This window comes from Neodiprion lecontei, chromosome 1 (genome assembly GCF_021901455.1).
Source record: "Neodiprion lecontei isolate iyNeoLeco1 chromosome 1, iyNeoLeco1.1, whole genome shotgun sequence".
NCBI lineage: Eukaryota > Metazoa > Arthropoda > Insecta > Hymenoptera > Diprionidae > Neodiprion > Neodiprion lecontei.
In genome coordinates, this window is record NC_060260.1 from 36,749,359 (window position 1) to 36,774,029 (window position 24,671).

Genomic DNA, 24,671 nt, shown 5'->3' on the forward strand with positions numbered 1-24,671 from the left:
GAGCAGAACAAAATTCTATCCAACTTCGCCAGCCGTTGTGAGCACGAATTGAAGAAAACGAGAACACGCCGTGTTAACCTCGTCTCGGATTTCAAAAGAATTTCGCAAACTTTGTAGCGCTGTGATTTATCTCTAAAATAATAAAAGAAACGCAGCGTTCCTTGATCGGTCATTAATATTGTTATATTGTTATATTTGGTTCGGATTATCGGTACCTATGTCAAACAATCGTCCTACGCGCTGTGCGTTTGTCACGAAACGAGAATACAACAGCCGGGGTGACGATTTCAATCTCCGTGCACAAGTAATGCGAAACAATTGGCGAATCTGTTGAGCAATCTGCTGCCTGCGCTGCACGCTTTGCTCGCTGATACCGATGTGCGGCAAAACTTATACGTGGGGGCAATTCCCGGGGCGAGTATAAACGGAGGCGTGTGCCCTGGCTTGCCCCCAGCAGCACAGCCTCCGTGGTCCAGATGAATTCCGCGAGTCGCGATCTCCGTGGTTGACAGTCGAGTCTCTGCAGTAGCCAAAGGTCCTTCTTTCGGTGCCGTTTTTATCGTTGATTCGATCGTGTCACGTTTGATCCTTGCCTCTGAGGTCCTTCCGAAGACGATCGACGTCGATGAGAGAAGATTTGCCGTTCACAAACGGCGTAAAATTAATTCGAGCCAACTGGTAACAACATCGCTTGAAAATGATACCCTGGAATTTTCTACTCGCAATGGTGAGTCGTCATTCATGAATGATTAATTTTCGGTTTTTAAACTCGTAGAGTAAAGCGAGCCGGCTAACCAATTAAGTGACAGTCGTGATTTCGTCGATTCGACGTTACTCAAACACTGACAATGCCGTTATTTATCGTTTCCCTAATTACTGTAATTACCGGCATGTGTCTGCTTGAGTCCCGTCGTTTAGTCTATTGTGACGTAGCTTCGCCCTCGCCGTGAAGGCGAGAGGTAAACGTAATTTGAATATCACAATACGGTGAAGAACATGCGTACAGGAAGTTACGCACGAATCGTGAATTCTCACCCTCGATTCGACGATTTAGAGGGGGTAAAAAAAATAAAATAAAATACAAGAGTATCAGATCACCAGAGGTAATTATCAACAACTTCAACCGTGTATAATCGGCGTGTATAATCCCAGCGATAAGCCGCATGTGTAATGCATGAGGAGGATCTGTACTCCGGAAAGACAAAGAAGCTGCGGAATCGTTTCATCGCCGAGTCAGATGTCGGAGGTCAGGATCTCCGCGTCGGATCGGCCGGATGCGGCCAATGTCAAAAACCCGCCCATTCGCCTCGCGGATTTCCCAACGCGCATTCCGCGTGCCTGGACGTCCATTAACGTTAATACCGTGGACATAATGTATACCGATGCGTGACAATACGAACGTATCGCTGTAAAGTGCTGGTTATTATTATACTCGGACAATGACTATCCGGCGTACTTATAATTGACCAGAGAGAGGGTTTTTAATTAGGTATCATGGGACTTGATAACCCGGAGGGCAGGCGTTTCGAGAATAGATTATAAGGTTAACCGGAATTCGATTTCGCAGCAATTTGAACGTGACGCTTACGCACTTACAACGCTTATTAAAGCGCTAATGCGCAGGTGTGTGATGAAATTTCGAGCGACGTATGCAACGCTGAAAGTGCGTCAATGAGCCGATAGTTTCGAGCCTATTTTAACCGGCTACGCGCTCTATGAGAAGCTCAAACTGTATTCGAAACTCGGCTGATGCGTGTGAATTTTCTCCGCTCCTGTTCATCGATACATCATTCAATTAGCGATAATATCAGTTTTTGAAAATGTAGGAACGACTTCATTTAGAGTAAAATTTTTTCTATTTAGGAAAACTTGTTTACCGTCCGTTGCGGTATGTTGTACATTTTTGAATGTCATTGTAGTTAACGGAAAAGTTTTTCAAACCGGCGTAAACGCAACTGCTGTTTAAACAATTTTATAAATGTAAATTCACCACCGACCGTTAACAAATCAATTTCTTCTCGCCACTGTCACTCGGCAATTGAACAAAAAAATTATACACTGTTATATATATATTTTTTACCTCTTCTTTTTTTTTTGTGTTTTCCCAAAAATCAACGTTTATTTGAGTGTATAAACAACAGTTCGGTGGTACGGTATGCGGTGTTTGTATTCTACGTTCTCTAGTCTCTCGTTCGCTCGCGTATAGTGGATGGAATGCGAATTCTCACTTGACAAATGTATTCGTAACCTTTTAAGGTGCCTCTGTAGTAGCTGTTGAGATCTCGCGAATCGTTTCTATTCCGTCATCGTAAGTAGTACCATTACCCATTTTTCTTTTCACCGTTATGTAAAACTTGTTTGTAAGTTTTACTCAATTCTGATATAATAAGTTCACCTTGAATAGCAAATATATTTACCATCAGCACTCAACTGCGGTATGCAGCTCTTCGAACAACAGTCGAATGTTCTCCAACCAGTTTCTGGCCGAATTTAAAATACCGTTTGCGAATCTGGCGGTAGCATCCACTTGTTTCGAAGTTATGATCGTTGCTTCATCGAATCTTTGTATATTTTTCGCACTTTTGATGAAGATGATTCCGAAAGTGTCGAGTAAATTTCTCTCAAATAATTCCAAGGAACAACGTTTCGGCGTACGAAGTAAAATTTTAAATATTCATCATGAGAATCGACACCTTCTTTACAAGAATCCACACGGTATCTGAAAAGTTTCATAACATTCTAAACAAGCTTTCTATATCCTTTTAATATTTTTGAAGTGAGTTTAACAGTGCATCGTATTACCGATTGCCAAGTCTATCGAATCATAAATTTTCTCTCAACGAAGAGACTGCAACACAACGATTTCACATGAAATCATGGGTTTCATAGATATAACTATTGAAACAAGGCGTGACGATCGGAGTTAATATAAAGAGCGTGTGCAGCACCGGTGAGAAAGGAAAAAAATGCCTCACACCGAGAACAACAATTATACCGCAACAAAAGACGCGGTGTCGAAAAACGTAATAAATCCAAAAAGTCTCACCATTGCCACGTATTTTCCCGGTTAACAGCGATACGCGTTGTACAGGCAAAATGTAATTTGCGTTAAACTCGATAGCTGTTTCGTGAGAATAAAAAGAGATTACAAGCAGAGAGAGAGAGAAATAACAATAATAATGTTAATAATAATAAGAAATGAAAAAAGAAAGATGAAACGTAGGCGAAAAAAGGCAAGCATCCACGGACAGTCGCAGTCGGTCGAGTATTCGAAACACTTTAGACATTCGCTCGAAGTCACTTCAGAGCGATAAAAATGTACGATACGCAGCGGGCGGCGTTTTGCCGGTATTAAAAGTGAAAGTAATTTGGTGTAAGAGCGTAGTAGAAGGAACGAGGCGCGTGAATCGAAGACGTAGGAATACGCAGGCCTACGTGAGCAGAAGACGGCGTGCAACATAGACGAGAACATAGAGAAGCCGAAGCGCCTCGACGCTCGGCGTCTCCTCTGAGTTTTCGCCATTATGCAGAAATCGCTGGATGATGACGCCGAAGGCTTTGTCCGCAAATTTTGCGGCGGGAACCGCAGGAGAAGTAAGAATTGCGTCGAGCAGGTATCCCACGCGCTATAATCTCATCCGCGAAGGTTTTTATCTCTCATCCGATTCCGAGCGAGTGAGCTCGGAGCGCGTGTTTTATACGTACGTGTTTATTACATGCACACACGCGTAAGCGACGTTACACGTATACCATACGTACGAAAGATGAAAGGTGGAATAAAGATATGCTGAGGGATCTCTCGACGAGGAGCGTGAAAACGAAGTAAAATGGCGATAAGAAAATTGGCAAAAACCGTCCGTCTATCTTATTGTTAACAAATAACTCACACCTCGGTGTAACGTACAAAACGTATCGCGACTCGCTCGACCGTCGACGATTTTAAATCTCCCAGCGCGTTAAATTCGCGCGCGATTTATACGCCGCGCTTTACAATTTATTTACAGTGTACTTTATACCCACCTGAACGTGTGAATCGGAATTGTTGTATATAACTTATGATGTACCTCTCGTACTACTATCGCGGTTACCAGTCAAGGTTCCACCATGTGTATTACGCGGTGAGGAGGATGATCCAGTTTCTCGAAAGTTGTGTACCTACGTTGTAATATGCATTTAGATTCCATATGCATGCTGCGATGTTCAACTCCGGCAACTGGTTGCACTTGATGGGAATAATTTTTCCAACAAACTTGACGAAGAATCTTACCAAAGTCTTTCAGATCCGTTAACGGAACTATGGAAATGAGGAGAACGAAAAACTCACTATATTGCCACATAATTTTGTTATTAGGAATTATAAAAACAGTGTGTAAAATTTGAGTATGATTGTAAGAAATATCAACGAATCGATTTTTCGGAAAATCATTCTTTCTGCAAATTCTTTTGCAGTTGCAAATTGGCTGTATCTCAAAGGCTGCGATTAAGTATCGTTCTTATATTCGAAAACGAAGATACGATGATAAATTATCGCGTTGTCGGAATACAATTTGTAAGAACGCGGCGTTGGTTCGGCAGAATTGATTCGTTTTCACAGGATGTTATCATTGATCCAGGCAAATCAGGTGACTCGGAAAATACTGCGCTTATATATCAGGCTCGAAATTCACCGCGACTGAACTATTCAAATATGCTCTCCAGGAATCGGCCTGAATTCCATGAAGCACAGAAATAGTCAGTGGGCCGCGGTCGTTCTCAACCATTAGATATACACATATATGTATAGGCAAACTGCTCTATACCTGCATAAGTCTGCAGGAATAAGACGACACAGCTGCTTTGAATTCCTGATGGGTCGATGGCGTCATTTTCCGTTTTAGGTTACAGTATTTACGGTTCTGCAGCTCGTAGCGCTGCAAAGTTACGATGCGTTCGGTGGTTGTATTTTTAATTTCTTCTATTTATACAAACATTTTGTTTTTTCGTCGGCGTCGATGCTTCGCCTCGCATTCTACTTTTCCCTTTTATTCTTCGCCTATAATACATAAAAGTCACATCGCAGCGTGTCGCGCACACTTCACGGCTGAAACGGCGCCAATAGGCAAGAAGAGCGCTTAAAGAGGCGAGGCGAGTGCTGCGATTACTTACTTGACGGCTATCCGAAGCTGCGTAAATATTTATAAACATATGCACGTCCGTAGCTGGAGCGTCAAGAAGATTTCGCGGCTTCGACAAAATCGCATAATAATTTTCATCTATAAATTTCGCCAACAATCAGCGAAGACTTTTCTGTTGCGGTTTCTGAGAAACTCGGAATTACGTGTCGGACACGGAATCCTTTCGAAAGCTCAAATGTGTACGCAGAAACGGAGGCGGAAAATAAGGAGATATTCTTTTGGCAAATGACGATACTCTTCAGTAATTTTATTGCTAAATAATCGTCGATACGTTGAATCACAGACACGGAATTTCCTTGTTTCGAGTAGTTAATTCAAAATTTTCACCTGTTGATCGCAATCGTGGTTAAACATTGTAAAATAAGATATTCAACGATGCCAATAAAATGAAAAAACAGCGCTTTGTCATAAATTTGCGGAAAATAATCGTCTGCGTAAAATCACCCATCGAATAGAAAAATCGAACGAATCTACCAGATTTTGTAAAAATCTTAAAGCAATTCGAAACGAAGTATCGCTATCTGAGCTTTTGTTTAAGACTCCGGAACTTTCAGTTTCTATTATCTTCAGAGATTTCTTCGTAACTCAGGGATACGACAATGGAGATAAACAACGAATGTACGACTATCGCGTGGTAAAATTCATAAAATTTAGGTGGCAATTTTTGCCAACACGACTTCCTCAAAAGGTGGATTCGCCACCCCAGAAACGCCGCGGCGTCGTCCGGGTGGTGGCAACGCTTCTACGACAGCTTCTGCACCGCAGTCCCCAAGTCGCGCTCCTCGGGCACAAGAAGTGGAGGCAAAGAAGCCTGAAGTACTTGACGCCTCGCTCGCTCAACGACGACAGTGTTATAACAAGGAAGTGGTGCGCGTGGTTCGATCTCATAGTCAGTGCCGTAAGCGTCTTCTCGTTGCAACCGAGTGTCGCGAATTTGTTCGCGAATAGTTTTTAATCAAGGTGAAACTCGTTTACCTAGTTTTCACACTTTTCAACCGCAATTATGATCACGCCAAGGATTATTGTAGTTGCGCTGAATTTCCTCACGGTATGTGGCTAAGCTTTCATCCCAAATTTCAGACTTTTTTCACCCATGTTATTATCATGGTCAGGATTTTTCGATACATTCATTTCTACCTTCATTGACATTTTAGCAATCTTCTGATGCTTGGATCGGTTTTGAACATCATTTGCTAAATTAAATTAAACTATTACGGAAGTTCAATTAACGTTTACAGACGGAGACGATAACTGTTTCCTTCAAAACTTGATTGCTTACGATTACACGAACGATGGTTGCTGGTAGCAGGAATTACAGTATGACCTTGCGAAAACCCGGTTCAATTCAACGACCGAATCCAGTTTATGGTTATAGCGTACGAAGGTAAAAAAAAAAGAAGATTCCAAGACAGGAAGTGTGTTTGATTTTAATTATCAGGATGCTTAACTCTTCGGGAAAAAGTCTTCCATCATATTTATCTGAAAACAGAAGATTTCTGTATCAAACATTTTTTAACTATGATCTTTGAATCTAGTTTAAAATATTTTGTAAAGTTTATCGAATTTGTATTGTGTTTTTTTCCGAATAACTGAATAAAATAACGATCCAATAATAGTAAATTCGACAAAGAATTCTTTTCCGAATAACGAACACCCTGTCCAACTGAATTGACCAAATCTCGATCCATAAATCGTGGTCACTTTGCCGGCGGTTGGCAAAAATCAACGAAACGGTTCGAATCGCTGCGCAACATAAAAATATTTAACCTTTCGTTTTTTAAAACCATTAACTCCCGGAAATCTTCTAACACACGAGAATCTGGCCTTTGCAATCAGACTCTACTCCCAGCGGCAAAATTCGGTATAAATTTAACAGATTATAAAACGTCGGATCTGGGTATAGCGTGAACCTTGAAGATAGCTCGAAAACTTCTGAACGAGTATACGTATTTTCACCCAAACCCACGGTGTGTACGTACAACTGGGTATAACTGTATAACTAGCCCTACATTGTCCGACAAAATCTCATTAAAAAGGTAGCGGATTCTACGAAGCTGATCTACACGCGTGTGCACCGAGCCGATCGTACGTGTGTCTCCGACAAAAGGTTTTCTAAATTGCCTCTGAACGTGACCCATTGTCGTTCCATAGAGTGGGCGAAAATCATCCATAATAATGGTTCACCGTTAGAGCGTAATAATTTTTCCATTGTTATCGTCGTGAAAAAAAAACCCAACGATTATCGGTAACGTTTTGCAACACCGCGGATTCATCGTCTATGATGAGAAAAAACGAGATTCACTAAACCGCTCCGTATCGAGATATTAATTATAATGGACGATGAATTCAGCGCGAGCAATTATTCGCGCACCCTGAAGAGAAAGAGTGAGAAGAAGTACAAAAAAAAAAAAAAAAACTCTCAGCCGCGTGACTAATCCCCGACATCCTTTCGCGCTCGAATTCGACATGATCGAACCGATCGGATCTGATTGAACCGTTTATGGAGAATCTGCAAGGTTGGAATCGCGAGTGTGGGAGTGGAAGGCAAGGCATACGGTAGTAACCTTAACATTGGACTCGAAAGATGCAATTCATTACGAGATTCGATTCGAGTGCGCAATCGACATCGTCAGCGCTCGCGTTGCAAATGTCACGCAGACATCGACGCTGTTTCTGATCTCTCACCGTCCGTGTTCTTATTCTTCTTCTCCTTTTCTTGCCGTTTAATTAAGAAAATAGCCTGGCGTGCTCGCACCTTTCCTATTATGGTCACATCGCGTGCTGCATTGCGGGCTTGCGGGCGGACAGACGGCGCCGATCCCAGCAACGAGATGCCGTTTATTCTGCAGAGACGACCGTTCCGTTCCGTTCCGTTCCTCGACTCCTCGCGAACCCGCTTACCCATGGGTACCAATGATGTACCCATGCACAGGAATGGAACGGAGGCAACGGCCGGTATTCCGTGAAACGAAACGACCACCGCGCACCGACTTCCCTCACGTTATAACCGAACTTTTATAGACTTTGTGTAAGGTTTATTATACCCACGCAGTGGAAGCTGAAATCCACGTGGGTAGAACCCGCGAAGCCAAGCACATCGGAAACTCCGCGAATGCTTTGGTCTTATTTGTTTCCGCCGTGTTATTACACGCGCGATATTTCTTATGCGAGTATTTAACAGCTCCACTCGCGCCTTTCTCCTTCGACGTTTTATCGTCGCATAAATTTCGTTAACTGTATTACCGAATTCAGATTCCGCAGGGCTTACACTCGCACCTTCTCCAATCTCCCGCAGGCATTGGGACGCTGTTCTTGGTAACCGTATTTAACCACAAAAGTGGAGGGAAATTATACGCGAGGCGTTATTGAGTTGAGATATTTGCTGCACCTTGACATTCACCTCAATCTAGAAAGTATCTTGAACCAGAAACTTTGTATATTTGATCTATACTTGCGCGTTCATTCATTTTGCTGCACTTCGGGCTCTCGGAAAAATAATCAAGATGGCCGCCGCTGCTACGCTTGCGATCTTGTTTCGGGTGTAGAGTAGTCTTAAGCACTCGCCGTTTGTCAATCGCTATCTCAGGCGAAACAAGAAAATGGCAAGAATACCGTGGCTGCGAATTCACCTTCGATGAAGGTTCAAAAACAGATATTTCAACTTGCGAAATTCACCAGCATGCGTCCACGTATTTTGTCCATAACTCACTTTTAATGTGGCAACGATATATTTTTATTATTTCAGGTTCAGAATACTTTTGGTTATGGTATGTATCGTAACGAGTAAATATACTGTAAAGAAGATTAAAATAATCATCGTCTGCCTGCTACTCAATTGCTTTTTATTATATTCACTCATACCTATAGCTTGTGTGTGACTTCGGTTCGGAGTAAATACGGGTATAATATTTAATAATTTTATAGTCAAATTTCATAAGTTTTAAACGCGTGTCGAGTTGAATTGCCGCATAATTGCTTCTCGTGTAATGTTATAGTTGCCTATATTTTAACAAAATTACTATCAAAATCATTTTACTCCAATGTAACCGTATAATTTCGTCAAGGTCGAGGATAAACAAGGATTACAGCTCCGAATTGACCATTATCCATATTCAATGACTCGGCGAATTATCAAACGCGAATAACCTAAAAAGATTTGCATAACATTAATAAACAAATCTCACCGATCGAGCGACTCTCTCGCCGTCGTAATCGCGTCGTTGAAAAAATTTGGAAAAATAAAAAAAATACGTTCTTGAATTTTTTCACGCAGTGGCGGTAGATCGTCTGAAAACTGCAACAAGCAACTGCGGTTGCCGCACTTGTATTCTAACATATCGACAAGGCGCTAAACGCAGCGCAGCGAGACATAAACAAGCAGGAGAATGGAATAGAAAATCTAGCGTTCGATAGCGATCATATTTATTCTTTGATATCCCGGGTGAAATTATCATTCTACCGCAGGGTCCATTGTAATCGAAAGTGCAGCGCGGTTATTTGCAACAATTTAAATTAAACGACCGGCGCTCAGATTTTACACTTTGTTCGACGCGCGTTGGCAATTCGACAAGAAATCTTCGTCGTTCCTGGAACTGTGGATACTAGCGACGCTGTTAAAAACCGTGTCTCACTAACTCGATTCTCAGCTCGGAGACTGATAAGAATCGTTCTTCGAGTTGCACTCGAAGCCTCGGCAGCCTCGGTCAAGGTATCAGTGTCAGTGGGTCGGGATTACGGGTCGAATCGCGCATTCAAACGGAGGAGTAAAACGTATCGGTTGGGAGAATCGAAGTCTCCCGCAGCCTGCGGCCGGTATTTTGTGCTATTGGAAATGAAATCCAAGGATGTCAAGAGTCCGTAGAGTACAACGTTCGTCTTGTACACATCACACCCACGCGGCGCGAGTGGCGTCGTTTTGTTCAAGATTAATGTACACAGATAGCCCGTCACCTTTGGGATATTATCCTGCAATGGCGTATTTACACCGGGATGCCGCTCGGACCCGCGATAGAAAGTAATTAACAATGCTCTCCATCGGTGACGCAACGCAAAGAACAACTTCGACCCGTTCAGCGATCGGACAGATTCCGATCTTGCGCGTGTAAGTTCCGCCGCAATCATACCCGCCGTTTTAAAAGGACATGGCAAGGCTCGATTCGTTCACGCACAGTCATACCTTCGGCTGTATTTTACACAGCTGCAATTACAGGCACGGAGAAACGATGGAATGACCGTCTCTCACCAATTTATAGTTTCGGATTCTTGTTTGATTTTAGCGCCAAAGTGTTCTTCCACTGATCCTCAGAGTGAGAACGCAGATGTAAAAAAGTAAAAAAGAATAATCGCAGCGTACATTCGTAACGAATGACGGTGATTGAGAGTATAAATGGAAAGTGAGGCTGGGTTTAGTGGTCGAGTTCTTCAATTTTCGCCGCGGGCAAAATTCGCATGCGGCCAGACGAGTCCAGGCCACGTGCGTATATGTATTTATAGGTTCTCGAAACGATTCGGTATTACAGGTATAGGTACGTCCATTTATTGCACACAAGCGAAATTGTTCGTTCGTAATTTCTTTTTTACCTTCTCATCGATTAAACGAAGACCGATCGCCACTGGAGTTGTTTGCTGTTTTCGGAACAGCAAATACCCAAGACTCGAGGATAATTCGCGTGTATCCAAATTTGGCATTTCATAACTGTAAAGTTGATATCTTCTCGCGCGACTTTCCTCTCGAGATTTGTTCTCGGATCACGTAATCTACGGCATGGATTCTGTGACTGAATTGCAAATTCGTATACCTACACATACCTACGATTGAGTAACGAACTTTTCTTTTTTTTTCTACCTCTTATTAAACAAACCACCTCACGGGATATTCAGAGTAGGTGCCGTTGATCTTCCGGTGATCGAGCAATGCTCCATTATGTTACAGTAAACCGAGGCAAACAAAAGAATTGCGTTTCCGTTTCTGTGTGAAAGTGAAAATCACGGCTGTAACGCAGCCTCCGCGGTACCACAAACAATGGACGAAACCTCTCGAGAGGTTGTAGGTACCTCGCAATTTACCGCGCTAATTGAAAAATACAAGTGTCCGCATCCTGCCGACGCCGGTATTTCTGCTCCAAGGGCGACAAGAACTCAGCGTAATCATCGGAAGAAACGATATTCGAAACGCGTTTACCTTCCGCAGTTCGCCAGCGTTTTCGTGATCATTGATGCGTTCTCATCTTGAAATCGTTTAATTCGAACAAAGCGCTGACTTGCGATTTCCAAAATTTTGTTCAATATTCCGTCAGATGAATTTTATGGTGATAAATATTACTCAGAATCTTCTACCATTGGATTTTTCAGCGGTATTTTGAGGAAGACAGCCAAGTAGCAACTGGGAGCAAAGACCGTGAAAAGACGACGAATATTGATCCGTGAAAGTCGAGATGCGTCACTCACTCGATTACGTCGGATCGGAGATGAGTCTTCCAAATCCGCCGCGCACGCCTCCGATGCTCATGATTCGAGAAACCGTTGTGTAATCTGGCTTAAACGGTAGAATCGCCCGCAAAAACGTCGCCACGTTATTCTTGATGTCGTTGCAGCGGGATAATAGAAATTGTCGCAATCATCCTGCGTCGTTATACCGATCAAATTTACAGATAAAACGCCAAGATCAGAAGCTGACCCGGTGAATTACGCAAGGATATTCGGCTTTTTACAACCGCAGTTACATGGCCCAGACTCGATTCTATCTCCTTTTCACTCTCCGCGAAAGAATCCCAATGGTAGGTACCTACATGTGACGGGCAGACCCTTAAATTCAGGCTACAGCGGAGCGACGAATGAAACGGGTAATTGGAAACGACTTTCTTCATTGCGAAATAGGTCCGGTTCTTTCTGCAGGAACTCGTAATAACGATCGTCGATATAACGCATGGTTTTGAAATCGATGAATCGGCTTGGAAAAATTATAAAATCCAGGGAAAGGGTCTATTGAAGGACTTTCCAACCTGCGTATTGTTCGTAAACTTTTCGAATTTTTCTGTTAGAAAAAAATAACGACGTATAATCAACGTATTTTGGATGCAGTTCCGCAAATTGATCCATTTTAGAAGATCAAATTTATAGATTCAAGGTTATAATCGATCTAAATCGAATCCATTAAATTGAAAAATCGTACAAAAAAAAAAAATAAATAAATAAATAAAAAAACAATCATACAGCTTGTGAGTTTGAAAGCTTTAAACCTTGACTCCGGTTTAATATTAGTTCCATTTTCACGCTGTCGCGAGGTATCCAAATGTGGAATTTCACCTTCGTCCAACCTCTGAATTCATCCCCGATCGTTTTCCAGAAATTAGTGAAAAAAAGGTATATTCGGACAGGATGCGACAATTAAACTGAGAGAATAACGAACGAACGCCATAAAAACCTTCCCGGAGTTAATGTCTACGCGTTTATTTATAGATCGTACGTAACGGCGATGGAATATAATCCAGATAAACGGCATCGCCGCACTCTGAATATCGCAGACTGGCTTTACAAACACGTATACGTAGAAAATGTACGTATGTACAAAGGTGTACGCTGCAGACCGTCGCTTTGATATGGGATCTCTTAATATGGACAGAGGCCGACCAAAGGCTTTCCCAATCCCACGCACCTTCGCCGCCTGCCTGTTACTCAACGGCCGTTTCAACCCGTCGGCCGATCCGTCCTGCAGACGTCGTCGTCGTCGAGGCTTACAACGCGATGCCGATATTACGGACAAGCCCTCGCCTCCGCGATCATACAATAGTTATCATCGATATCTACCGATGTCCGGCCTCGCCTCAATGAAGCAACGATCGAGTCTAACTACGCCGGTTTCAAACGCTGACGCAATGCCGTGACTGATGTTGAAAATCAGGTATCTACCCTTGCTCCGTGAGGCGACTAGACAATCGGTGGAAATATTCGTAGAGGTTTGCGCAGAGGGCTTGCAATGCTTTCGATGCGCGATAAATTTCAAAATTTATTCGGTCGTAGTCAGTCGAGAATGGAGATAATAACGGAGCCGTCAAAAGCAGATTTTTTGGCCCGTGTAAACGAATTGTTGAAAATTATTATACCCGTCTCGCCCCCGCAGCTGTTATTTCAAATTTTTTTAATCGTTCCGTGTTTACATTTCTCGATAATGACGTGACGCGGGCCGTGAACGAATACCGATGCAGAGGACGAGTCGAAGAGTCACCGATGCTACCGATTATAAGAACACCGAAAATAGTGTAATGATGTTTTTTTCTGTCGATACAAAATTTCTACTTTTCATTCACGGTCATGAAATTATAACGATTCGGGCCAAACGATATCGCCGGAAAAAGTTACACGATGTTTAAACATTCATCGCGTGTATATAACATGCCGCAGAATTTATCTTTCACCCGTTAAAAATTGAAATCGATTCGGATTCCTCTTCGGATTCCCATTCATCCCAATATCGGGTTTGTCGTGATTAAAAAAAAAGTGCCACCGAATATAGGTATGCTGTATACTGTAAAACGTGAACTTGTTTATTGCAAACTCACACGCGTCACTGTAATATTCTCGCAATCATGTGTCCCGTGCAGTCAAGGTTAATCCGATCGATTTCGAGGCTGAACAGCTCTCGCCTACCCAGAAATGCCGCAAGCTGCCCACCTCAACATTCTTATTTCTCAACGGGCAATCGGCGCAGATTTTTATCATCGTGCAAATCGCAACAACAAACATACTCGCTTCAATTTACGAATCCATAAAATCCATCGACCGAATTTTGTTTCGGTGAGTTGAATGAGTGGAGAGAAGACAACTCGCAGCTGCAATTCGGGCAGCGGAAAAAGTCTGATCCGCAGCGACATTTTTCAGGGCTTAATAAAAGCGGGTCCATTTGAAGAATTTATAACCGAACAACCTAACATTTAATTCCACTGGGGGTTGTTTTATTAAAAAATATGTAGATCAAGCTTTGTCAACGTATCACAGAAACGGCTCAACCGATTTATTTTAAATTTCGAAGCAGTATTCTTAGACAATTTTCGCTCTTCGGTACGACTGGAACTTTTACACATCGTAATTACACATCTTACCTAAACGCCCTCAAGATTGCCTTGACGAAAGAAAAAAAAAAATATCTTCTCGATGCACGGCTTGTAAATTGACGTAAACAAATCATCGGCCGATCGGCGCCTGACGTAACGTTGATGTAACGTCGAGTTAGCCTCGCCCGATAGGCGGACTGACTCAACCGTAATAAGAGGCGCATTGTTTACGAGTCATTAGCGAGTTGTAGGCTCGTCCGCATGTCAATGAGTGGTGACAATCCCGTAGATGGGTTCTTGGCATTGAGGCAGCTGTATAATAGAATGCGATGAGTCCTTTGTTTGCATTTGCCAAACGCGTTTAGTTTTTGTAATTGTTTCTTATCCGGTGTTTTCGCTCCTCCTTTTTTCGTCCCCCTGCAGCGTCTTCCACCGCGGCTGGCTTGTAACTCACGCATACATATGCATATCACTTTTTATCCAAGAATTAACATATCTTAGCGAACTCGCGCCGTTGTAATGAATCATTTTTTATCTACCTCCCATTATGCCTCCGTAGAACGCTCGGCTCTTAGACGTCGCTTCAAATGGACCCGTGAAGGTGATAAATTGCTTAATTTTTCATTAGAAAAAAAATATCCACCCGCTCGTTTGTCTCTCCACGAGATGCAGCGCCTTTGCCATACGATTAATCCGTGACCATCCGCACGCTCGGATTTAACGTCTCCAAATTCAGCGATTGCCTACGCGAAACTTTAATATGTATACCTATATATTTATGCCCAACGACAGCTCGTCAGTTTATTTTCTATAACATTACGAACCTTTTCGATGCGTGATTGAATTTATCGTCGATTTTTCATTTCACCGCTTTCATAATACGTACATGCATTATATATATATATATATATATATATATATATATATATATATATATTATAATGATACGCGAGACGCGCGACGCTTTCGGAGACAGCCGCTGCCTCTGCAACCTGTTGATACATCCTTAAAACAAACACAAACGCAAATAGTATTAATCGATGTTCATCCCACACGTCGAACATTTTAAAATACTCGACTAAATGGTACTTGAACACCAGTTTCACTAAACGTGCATCGAAAAATCCAGCATTAATATACACGCATACTTGCTGTGTCTGTATAAATAATATTTTACTTTCCTTCCGGTTATAACAGTTATTTCGTCATCTTTATTATATATAGCCCATCAGTTGTATAAGTTTTTCAGAATTTCTCTCCTCATAGAAACCTCTTTCGTCAAATAAACCATACAGACCGCAAACAATCCGCCTTGATCAATTTCGCATTCGCGGCTTTTTGGCGCGACGTCGATAAATAATCCGTGAAGATTACGCAACACTGAACTATTTCCACGTCGTGATCGCAGGTTTCGGTATTCTGCTTAACCCCGGGACAAATTGAGGCGCAGAAAAGTGGCTGGAACTTAACGCCGAACACGCAGTACCATATTCAGACCGACGAAGGCCCCGAGCGCTACTTCCGGTATCAGACTCTGAACGGGCAGTACCGGAAGGAAAAACGACTCGCGGATGGAACCGTGATCGGAACTGAGGGCTGGCTAGATCCGCTGGGGTATTTACGAATCAAGGATTACATCGCAGACACGGAAGGATACAGGATACTTCGGTGAGAAAATTTCAAGATAAGGAACAATGAAGGGAACTCGCTCTTTGAACTGCAAATCTATCGGTTAATGGTGCGGGAATCGGAATATGTTCACTCGCAGTCAGCGTGAAAATTATTTGCAGAATCAATTTGTGCAAATTTGATAGAATAAATAATAAACGAAATATATACGTATAAAAAATATGAGCTCATGACGATCCGTAGGATCGAGCAAATCGTTGCCACGTTCGTTGTTGTTACGTAATTGTAAAACTCTTAGGTGGAGTCAAGTTTGGTCCGAAAATGATGTAGATAACGGAATTTGAGAAGTAACTTTTTGTGTTTAAAAATTCTCATTCAAAAAGAGGACATATAGAATTGAATATTCTCTAGAAAGAAAATTACTATTTGGATTTCGGTACTTCTGATCACGGGCAATGTCGGGTCTACAAATTGAAACTTGACAACTTGTATAAAAAATTTGCGAAAAAAGTACCACTAACGTAAACCATATAATTAACGTTGTGAACAATGACACGGATTAATATTTACATTTCCAATTGTCTTTGCCCGATAGATCCAAAATGGTTTACGTCGGAGAAGAGAGACCAATCGAAGAGGCAGTATCGATATCGAAGAAGGTGCCGGCGCAGAGTGGAATTCTAGCCAAACCTCAGAGGCCAGTAAATCCGTTCAGGTATGCCATGTGAACTTTTATACCACTCGAGAGACAGCACAAGACAAAAAGACGTCAAAGTGATGTCTTGTGATCCGTGTTTTTTTTTTTTTGTTTTTTCTTCACTTAGTCTTAAAATTGCGAAACGCATCTTTTCGAGGTAAAAGAGTAGGGTCATGAAACATCTTTTAATCATCTCTACGACGGTCATTTTCAGTTTGTTGTAATTTTTATTTTTTTTTTTTTTCTGATTCCGCTCAGTCCTCAACTATTTTCATTTTTTACGACAACCGAAAAATATAGTTCCAGGTATAAAATGAAAATTAGTTTTCCAGCTGTTACCAGAAAGTTTAGTATCCGTTACTATTCTTTCTCATTACGATCACTGTTGCTATATTTTCTTGTAACGTTAAAGCCTTATTTAACTAAAAAAGTAGAGTAGATAAACTTCTGAAAATGATTGTCCGCTGCAATAACCAAAAAAGGATCGACAATGGCGCAAAATGGTAACGAGTACTTCGTTTTTCGTAACTCGAACAATATTCAAACAGTTTTTTTAACGATACATGTTTTACTCAATTTTTCTAGTTACTACAACAAATGAATTTTTTCTCACCGTACCAAAACCATCCCGTTTCTCTTCCCACAGGCAACCCGAGCTGAAGGAGTTGCCGGGCAACGGGATTGAGGCCAACACGGTGACGCCTCTCGGCTCGACGGCGTCGGCGCCCGTCCATCCGGGGGTGCATTACCAGCTGCCCATCTCGACGCCGGCGCCGGTCGCACCCCCGACGCTGTACTCGCCGTACGGGGAAAGGGCGCCTCTTCAAACACTGGAGGACGGTTACTCGCAGCCGAACACGAACTACCTTCCAGCCTTCACCCCGTACCAACAGCCATACGTGAACCAGTACAACCGGTACAACCAGAACCCGTACAGTGGGTATAACCAGGCTGCGCCGCCCCCGTCGGCGGTTTTCCAGCCGCCTCTTTACGGCCAGAGATACCCGGAAGTAGGCCAGGGCTTTCGGGCTTACGATTCGACCCGGAACGAAACCCTGCGGAGGAGCGAAATCGTCCAGGCGAGTCCTCCGGCCGAACAGAGGACTCAAACTTCAGGCGGTCAGTTTCCGGAGTACGATGGAACGCACACCGTGAAAGACGGGTTCCAGTACTACCTAAAAACGCACTACCACGAGGAGGAGAACCGGCCGAGCGAAGATGAGAAGATCGGCTCCTTTGGGTACATCGATCCCTTCGGGATACGGAGGGTGGTTTACTACAAGGCGGACGCCGAGCACGGTTTCATTCACAAGAAGAACAACCGTTACGTCGGGTTTCAAGCGACTCCCTACGACCCCCAGCTGCCATCTAGAACATAGATTAATCGAGATTGTTGTATTATTGTTAGTTTTTAAGAGAGCCGGGCCTCATCGCGTCAGGGAGAAATATGGGGCGTGAAACTGTTCGCTCGAGGATATCATAAATTTGGCGGTTGAAAATCGAATTGGATAAATAAAATTGTCGGGAAATCGGATATCGAAATGAATGAAATCGTAGCGTGATTTTCGGTAAGCGACGGACGGTTACGATTCGTTAACGTTCTATCGACATTCATCTTGTCACGTACTTTCATCGATTTCCAGTTTGTCCAGAAATCAACAAAAATTGCGTAGAAATCTCGAAAAGTATTGGAAATTAACGAAAATCACTGACCGGCACACTGGAAATCTACGAAAACCATGTGACAAGAAAGAAATCGCTCGAAATTAATATTCAATGAATCGAAGTGCAGATTCTTTTGATTTCCAAACTAATGGATCCGGTCGAGAATAAATGGAGGGCCGATTTCTTTTTAAATTCGATTTGATTCGAGTCTTGATCTAACGATCGTTCGAACGAGATCTTAGATTACAAAATCCGAGGATTACGCGATCGTCCTATGGGTGACCCTGCAATGTGCCAAGAAGAGAAAAAAAACCGCGGATTAGCCTCGGTGGTCGACGGGCCTTTTATAAGGGGCAAACGCGTGGGCAGGCAGCCGGACCTGCGTCTCCCACGCCTTTGGTTCATTTTCGTTTTATATAATTTCTTTTCTCTCCTTTTTGTACCTTCTCATTTTTCAACGTACGATTCGAGATTAGCTTATCTCACGCTCCCGCCATAAACAAGAGTATTCGCTGTTCGCGGTCCGGCTTGTCACGATTTATCTTTTCCCGAGGCGCTCCACCTGCGTTATATACATGTATTATATATTACAAACGGCAGCTGAAGGACTTTTTGTAATCACGAGCTTGAACCAGATTCGCGAAACCCGATTTTGCCCCGGTTTTAACGAACTGTCACGAGTTATGCGAACGATTACGAAATCTCGGAGATATATTACAACGCGTTATAACGCGTCGCGTAATAATATATCATAAATCGCAAGCTGATTGGAATTATTTCACTTCGACGAAAGTCCGACGATCTATTACGTACTTATTCGATATAATGTTATAATCACTGATACATATATGTATACGAAATTGCGCTCGCGTTTCGAACATTTGCGAAAGCTTTATCACGATCATCGTGTAATTGTTATCGTACATCATTGTCACATCGTCATCTGGTTTTTTTTTTTTTTTTTGATCTTTTTACTTTACGATTTTTTTTTTCTTAACTTCTGACTCGTATTGCTAATTAAAGTAGGACTTACATTTTATAGGCGATAACAATTTTAGTCATACATTGATATTAATTTAAGAATAAATTGTTGCTAATATTATTAATAATTATTAGAACCGTACACGTGTACCAGCAGCCCTGTCGATCACTGTATAATGCATTGAGAGAAATTATTTCACGTCGATTTTCGACTGTCCTATATCGGTTCACGATAGTATTATTCATGCTTCACCATGATAATGCACGCTGGTCACAGGGCTGCCGATGAAAAGTTTGCTTTGTAAATAAATAAAATTTATTACTTTTCCTAATTGTGATAAACTAATATATGGCTGCTTGATTTATCTTCCATACCGGTAGATCGGTTATACAACGAAGTAATTGCGAAATCAAAACTTTCCACCTTCGTAGTCAAAAGAAACGCCATCGGCTATATTTGAACTTATAGTCGGAAGAATCATTACACGACGGTAAATTACTGAGGAAAATTTATAACTCTCTTCGCTCACAAAATTCATTACAAATATGTAGATTCTTGGGATTGAAAAAAAAATAAATAAAATTAATAACGTACGTAGCGTATTACGATGAGGAAAATTCACGTCGTTGTAACATCGCCATGATTGCAACAACGGCGTAACCAACAATCTGACTTTGACTTTATCCACTTACATAAATTTTCTCAAGTATAATTGTTCACTGCGATAGAGGAAACATGACTTCACTTGCAGATTATTGTATAAGCTCATCGAGCGATGAAGTCGTATCTTAATCATTTCTCATGTTCGTTATACTGACACGATATTATATCAAGCTATTTTTAAATTATTCATATCGCGCTACAATGTAATTGCTAATGAGAAAAAAATCGTCATCGAAACGCGCCGTCTATAATATTGATGATCCATGATTTTCACGAACTTCTTGTTACACCTTCGTATTTTCCCATTACCTCACACTTCTTAACATTTTCTTCTTGTACGCTTGTATTCGTAAGCATTGTTCATAGAATCCTAATGTAGAGTCACCACCGTATGTTCGTACAATAAGTCAATAACAAGACGTACGTGTAGCGCGAACGATGTTTAACTCACAAATTTGCATAACTCGTTAATTCAGAGACCAGAACTGTTCACGTGACCTCCGTTCAATCAGCCTATAAATCCACGCAACAACATTTATGAATGGCGGATATGATCTAGTTATAAATCATGTCTGATATTAATTCAATCGCTACGTGATGACCGAATTACGTTTAACCGCAGAATCAGAGAGATCAAATAAATTTTATAAATATATTCAGAAGAGCAAAACATATTGTTTCGTAAACGTTTGGTTTTCGTTTTCTTGCCAATATGCTTACGGCTATCACTGCACTTCGTTTCAACAAGAGAAAACAGTTAAGCAAATAAGATAAGGTTAACAGCGCGCAACGAGGCTAGTTTAATTACAATAATTATTTATTTTTTATCATCAGGGATCACTTGGATGCATACAACATACTGAATCACTCCTATTTATACAAGTATATTCGTTCAGGTAACTCGAAAAAAAAATCAATATTCTTATACACTCGACAAATGGTGCAACAACGTCGTATATTATACGCTTCTAGGGATTTAGTGCACGATAAAAGGAACAAAAGGAAGGCTAAGGAAGGTGCGAAGGATAGGAAGGATTACTGGCGATGAGGATTACTGCCGTTGGTAGATCCTGTCTTTCTCGTCTCTTCTGTCACCGGATTGAGCCAGCGCCTGTTGTCCCGGCTTTGAAGCGGCTTCACGCTTGGCTTCCTCCTGCAAAAAACCATGGCAAAAATTATGCGGGGAATACGAAGGATCGATATTGGGTAGTGAAGCATTCGATCGGATGTGTACAAATCATATATATATATATATATATTTAGGAACTTTAAGGATCTTAGGGGCAAAATTAACGGCCCAATATTCCGCGATGAGTTACTCTCGTGGATTGAAAATTCGCTCTCGATCGCAATCCGAATTTCGGGAGCGACAGAACCGTCGCCGACGCGCAACAGCGTTCGACTACCAATTTACCGCTACTACTAGCAGCGCTACTCAAAAGCTTGATCGGCCGCTCGTTGGAAGCGCGCGCAGAGCAGTGAAACGAATCGGAGTTGTCAGACGCCTGTGGCCGATTATTACCGACTTCTACTACTAGGCGAAAGTTATCCAGATTGCCATCCGTCAGGCGGAACGTGTATCGATTTGTCTCACGACCCCCAATATTCATCATTCTCCTCGTTATCCTAACCCAAGGGACTCTCCACCGATGGACAGTGCGAAAAATAAGCCCCCATTTTCAAACTTTATCAATAGACGCGGTGATTCGTTTTACCTCAAGAAATTGTTTCGTTTTTTTACACTAATTGTAAAAATCCTTTTGAATAATTACGTGATATATTTTTTATACCCTGAAGAATTATGTTACGTCACTCAAGCGATTCAGACAAATTGGCGATAGAGGGGAGGTGGGTGTAAGAGAAGTTTTTCGTCAAGTTTTACCTCCTGCAGACGGATTCCTTCGTAGATGAGGTCCAGACCCTTCTGGATCTCCTCGCTTACCGGGGGCGGGGTGGGGAGGTGATCTCCGGAGACTTGGAATCCATTCTCATTCGCGATGTAACGAGTGGTGATCACGGTACCGTCGGGAGCTTGGTACGAGTACTGACCTTCCTGAACCAGAGATGGAAAGGACTCGCCGTCGCTTCCTTGGAGCGTCTTGATGTATCCGCTTTCCTCGGCGATGATGTTGTTTCCAGTTTCGTAGCTGATTGCACAATTATCAAGGAGATTAAGTTCACCGGTTATTACTCAATCGTAATAAAAAAAAAAATAATAAAAAAAATGATGACGACGAATGGTTCCTCAAGAAATATTCACGTCCAACTCGACTTCGAGGCAAGTCGACGTGACGTTTGAAAAATCGAATTACTTGGTCTTGTAGGTGCCGTCGACGTCCTGTTGCTTGTTCCACTGGAGGATGGGGATCTGGGTCGAGGTGATTCGCCTATCGTCGACGGGCTGTTCCCTGCTTCGAACGTCCTCGGGATAAGCCTCACGCTGCGGTCTCGCCGACGCGACGGCCAATAACATTGCCAGAGCCTGTATTATGGATATCAAAAAATCACAAAATGAAAGACAGGATTTTGATAATGTTCAAGTAACACGAATATATTATATAATAGATCTACGAATCCATCGATCGATCGGTACGACAGATTCTATTTTTCGTTAAAAAAAAATTTCATCTCTTTACGTCACTTAATCTAATTAACTCTGCAATCAATTCCCGTATAATCAGCGAAAGTTGCATATCGTCGTTGTTTCTGTGACTTTAGATCCATAATTAGCAAACGATCAACCGTCCAGTTATTACGACTTGGTTTTCACCCCGATAGAATTAGTAATCCAATGGTATTCTTCGCATTCGCTTTCAGTCACTACGGCTTGTATAGTACGTACGAATATAGTACAATAGATCGTAAAAATTCAGTTACGTACAGGCCACGTCATTCGTGGGTGCGACTTTGTCAGTACGAACGTGTATCAATGAATGCAAAGATCTACATAATATTTTTACCTCATTTCAATCCCGATGTACGCGAGTACCGTTGCTTGGTAATAAAACAGCGATTCGAAGCAGCATCTATTCGAGTTTGTTATACATGTCCACCGATTATCAATTCCCGATTTTAATCGGTGAAACTTATACAGTAGCTGAGAAGAGTCGATGTGCCGCGAACAAAGCCGCGAAGAGTTCGCGTGGCCTCCATCGTCTTTCCAATCTAAAAACCGCGGGAATGTAAGGAGCGGGTGGAAACGAAGGACCGCGAAGGAATCGCGCAATCGTCGACGTTACGTACATGCGGAGATGATCCCTTCCCGTCTTCTAGCTAGCCGGTGAAGAACGTCGACGGCAGATGAGTGAAAGTGTGGTCGAAATGTCAGCTACGGTCATTTAACTCCTGACCCATCGCATCGCATAGCATCGCATCTCTCGCTTTAAGAGCATTACCGCATCTGGAATGCTAATATTAGCTCGGCTAGAACTCCTTTCCACCCACCCGCTTCGCTAATAGTTTTCGTAACTCGGCCTCACTTATTGGAAAGAAAGTTCTCGACGAGATGAGACCTATGCTGTGAGAATTCTAGGCGGGGCTTCTTGCTGTATCAAGACCAATCGAAATCGATTCGAAGTGAAAACGAGATCGATCTTCTGCTATTTTGAATTTTTTTTTTTTTTTTTTTATTCACATTTTAGGATCTGCAGAATTTCGCAAGTTGTATTTTACATTCCTTCGTATTAAAAAAAAAAACAACCTTTTTAAACAGAACGCGGTTTTTTTATATGCGATGTGTTATTTTTGTATTCTAACGATTTGTCCTGTCGTGTCTAAGCTGACTCGCAAGTCTAGACAGAATTATTTTCAAATTTGGTTTTTCGAGTCGCAAATAATTATTTAGAAAACATCTACCAGAAAGTATATCGGTAATGATATTCCTCTGAGAACAATATTGAAAATTGTTTCGTTTCTTCCTATCAATAGAATAGATTTGTGCTATTAATGTATAAAGTTTTCGTCAATCGGTATTCTCTTAAGTAAAACTAGTTACGGAAAGAGTGGTCACTTAAAGTTTAATTCTTAGCGTGAAAGCTCGATGAAAACTCGGGCAGAGGTGAACAGTGACAACGTTTAATACATCATTATGCTTGAAACTTGTGGAAAAAATTAATTATGGATCTATAATCGGTTTAATCAAGAGCAGAAAATGAGAGTCGATGAAATATAAGTGAGCGATATTATAGCTTCGAGGAATCGTCTCTCCTTTGTGGAATTTATGAATTAATGTTACAGTTTTTCGATTTTTCGGATCATACTGATCAGTGAACGTTGAACCGAATCGAGTGAAAAATAATCAAGGTACTCACCAAAAGCTTCATTGTGGTTCAGTGGGAGTTCGGTAAATTACAGATATAACAAATGAGTATATTAAAGGCGAACGGTTATTGTGATTACAACAAACTGTGATCTCAGGAGTGTAAGGAATCTCCTTTATATAGCAGCTCTCACTTTACCCCTTCTCGGGAAGAGCCATCTCATCGCCGAGCACCCATATACACACATATATAACGAGTAATCCCCAGTGTTCGAAATTCGGGCTCCTTCACCGGCAGGCCGAAGTATTACAAATTTATTGCGTTGCGTCGCGTTTCGTCGCCGTGGGATCGTAAAAAGACGAGAGGACTCCTTTGCCGTCGCCGTCCGTTCCGCCTCGCCCATCTCTCGCGAGAAGAAACGATGTTTGATCTCGTAACTGTATCATCTCACTTTCGACCAGTTTTGGCACACGAATTTCAAAGGTCGCGGTTGCTCGAACTCTTTTTCTCTCGGCTATTCCGTGAAATCGCTGCCGCCGATCTTCTCCGAAG

General features: G+C 42.0%; 2 protein-coding genes across 3 annotated transcripts; one reads left to right on the plus strand and one right to left on the minus strand.

Moving 5' to 3' along the window:
• Positions 1-441: 441 nt before the first annotated feature.
• LOC107219844 lies at positions 442-19,542 on the plus strand. Of its 2 annotated transcripts, none has more exons than XM_015658185.2 (4): positions 442-727; positions 15,633-15,892; positions 16,449-16,568; positions 17,197-19,542. In XM_015658185.2, the coding sequence occupies exons 1-4, from the start codon at positions 698-700 to the stop codon at positions 17,927-17,929; spliced, it is 1,143 nt and encodes a 380-aa protein (XP_015513671.1). In that variant the 5' UTR covers positions 442-697; the 3' UTR covers positions 17,930-19,542. The 2 variants fall into 2 exon arrangements, with proteins under 2 accessions (XP_015513671.1, XP_015513670.1); XM_015658184.2 differs by lacking the exon at positions 442-727 and adding an exon at positions 5,955-6,222.
• Positions 19,096-24,331, minus strand: LOC107219836 (endocuticle structural glycoprotein SgAbd-2). The gene is made up of 4 exons (XM_015658176.2): positions 24,171-24,331; positions 22,173-22,342; positions 21,743-22,007; positions 19,096-21,013 (listed from the first exon to the last, which is right to left on the minus strand). The coding sequence occupies exons 1-4, from the start codon at positions 24,180-24,182 to the stop codon at positions 20,912-20,914; spliced, it is 549 nt and encodes a 182-aa protein (XP_015513662.1). The 5' UTR covers positions 24,183-24,331; the 3' UTR covers positions 19,096-20,911.
• Positions 24,332-24,671: the final 340 nt, after the last annotated feature.